The 959-nt window shown below is 57.5% G+C and overlaps 1 protein-coding gene across 1 annotated transcript in view; it reads left to right on the top strand.

Annotated features, from left to right (window-relative positions):
* The window catches only part of EMH_0048930 (uncharacterized protein), a gene marked incomplete at both ends in the record, with an annotated part of 4,263 nt that overhangs the window by 705 nt on the left and 2,599 nt on the right, over positions 1 to 959 (top strand). The window contains one exon of the mRNA XM_013496461.1: positions 3 to 544. Within this exon, the coding sequence (XP_013351915.1) occupies positions 3 to 544 (542 nt within the window). The remainder of the gene's footprint in view (positions 1 to 2; positions 545 to 959) is intronic.

Below are 959 nucleotides of genomic sequence, written 5' to 3'. Positions count from 1 at the left end.
GCAGCAGCAACAGCAGCAACAGCAGCAGCAGCAGCAGCAGCAGCAGGATGGCAGCATGCATGCAGATGGAAGGCATGAGTTTGTTGGTTGCTGCTGTTTATTTTAATCATCGTCTGCGGCCGAAAGAAACAAAAAAGGAGCTGCAGCAAATAGCAGCAGCATGCAGAGTGTACAGCATCCCGCTGCACTGTAGAGAGCTCCCAGACAACCTGCTGCTTGCATGCAAAAAGCAGCAGCAGCAGCAGCAGCAGCAACAGCAGCAGCAGCAGCAGCATGGGGGGAGCAGCAAACGCAGCAGCAAAGGCTCGCCGCAGCAGCTCCTACGCAACTGGCGCCGGCTCGAGGCAGCAGCCTTGCTGACCCAGATCATCCAGCAGCAGCAGCAGCAGCAGCAGCAGCAGCAGCAGCAACCACAGCAGCAGCAGCAGCAGCAGCAGCAGCAGCAGCAGCAACGGGGATATCTATTGACAGGGCATCACGCGGACGATCAGTTGGAAACGATTTTCTTAAAGCTGCTGAGGGGGGTCAACGTACTCAACCTACAGTAAGTGCTGCTGCTGCTGCTGCTGCTGCTGCTGCTGCTGCTGCTGCTGCTGCTGTTGCTGTTGTTGCTGCTGCTGTTGTTGCTGCTGCTACTGCTGCTCGTGCTGCTGTGACCGGCGCTGTAACTTCCCGTGCTGGGGATAGGGATGAGTGCAGAGATGGTGTTGCTGCTGCTGCTGCAGTTGTTGCATTTGCTGTTGCTGCTGCTGCAGATGCTTGCTGACGTTTAGATGTGCTGCTGCTGCTGCTGCTGCTGCTGCTGCTGCTGCATCTTGCTTGTGTGTTGCAGCGGCATGGAGCCTCTCTCCTCTCTTACAGCAGATGAGACGCCCGCTTACACAGCTAGCCAGCAGCAGCTAGCTAGCCAGCAGCAGCTAGCTAGCCAGCAGCAGCAGCTAGCTAGCCAGCAGCAGCTG

Source organism: Eimeria mitis, genomic scaffold, assembly GCF_000499745.2.
Source record: "Eimeria mitis Houghton genomic scaffold, Emh_scaff2119, whole genome shotgun sequence".
NCBI classification, from domain to species: domain Eukaryota; phylum Apicomplexa; class Conoidasida; order Eucoccidiorida; family Eimeriidae; genus Eimeria; species Eimeria mitis.
This window is presented reverse-complemented; position numbering and strand designations above follow the sequence as displayed.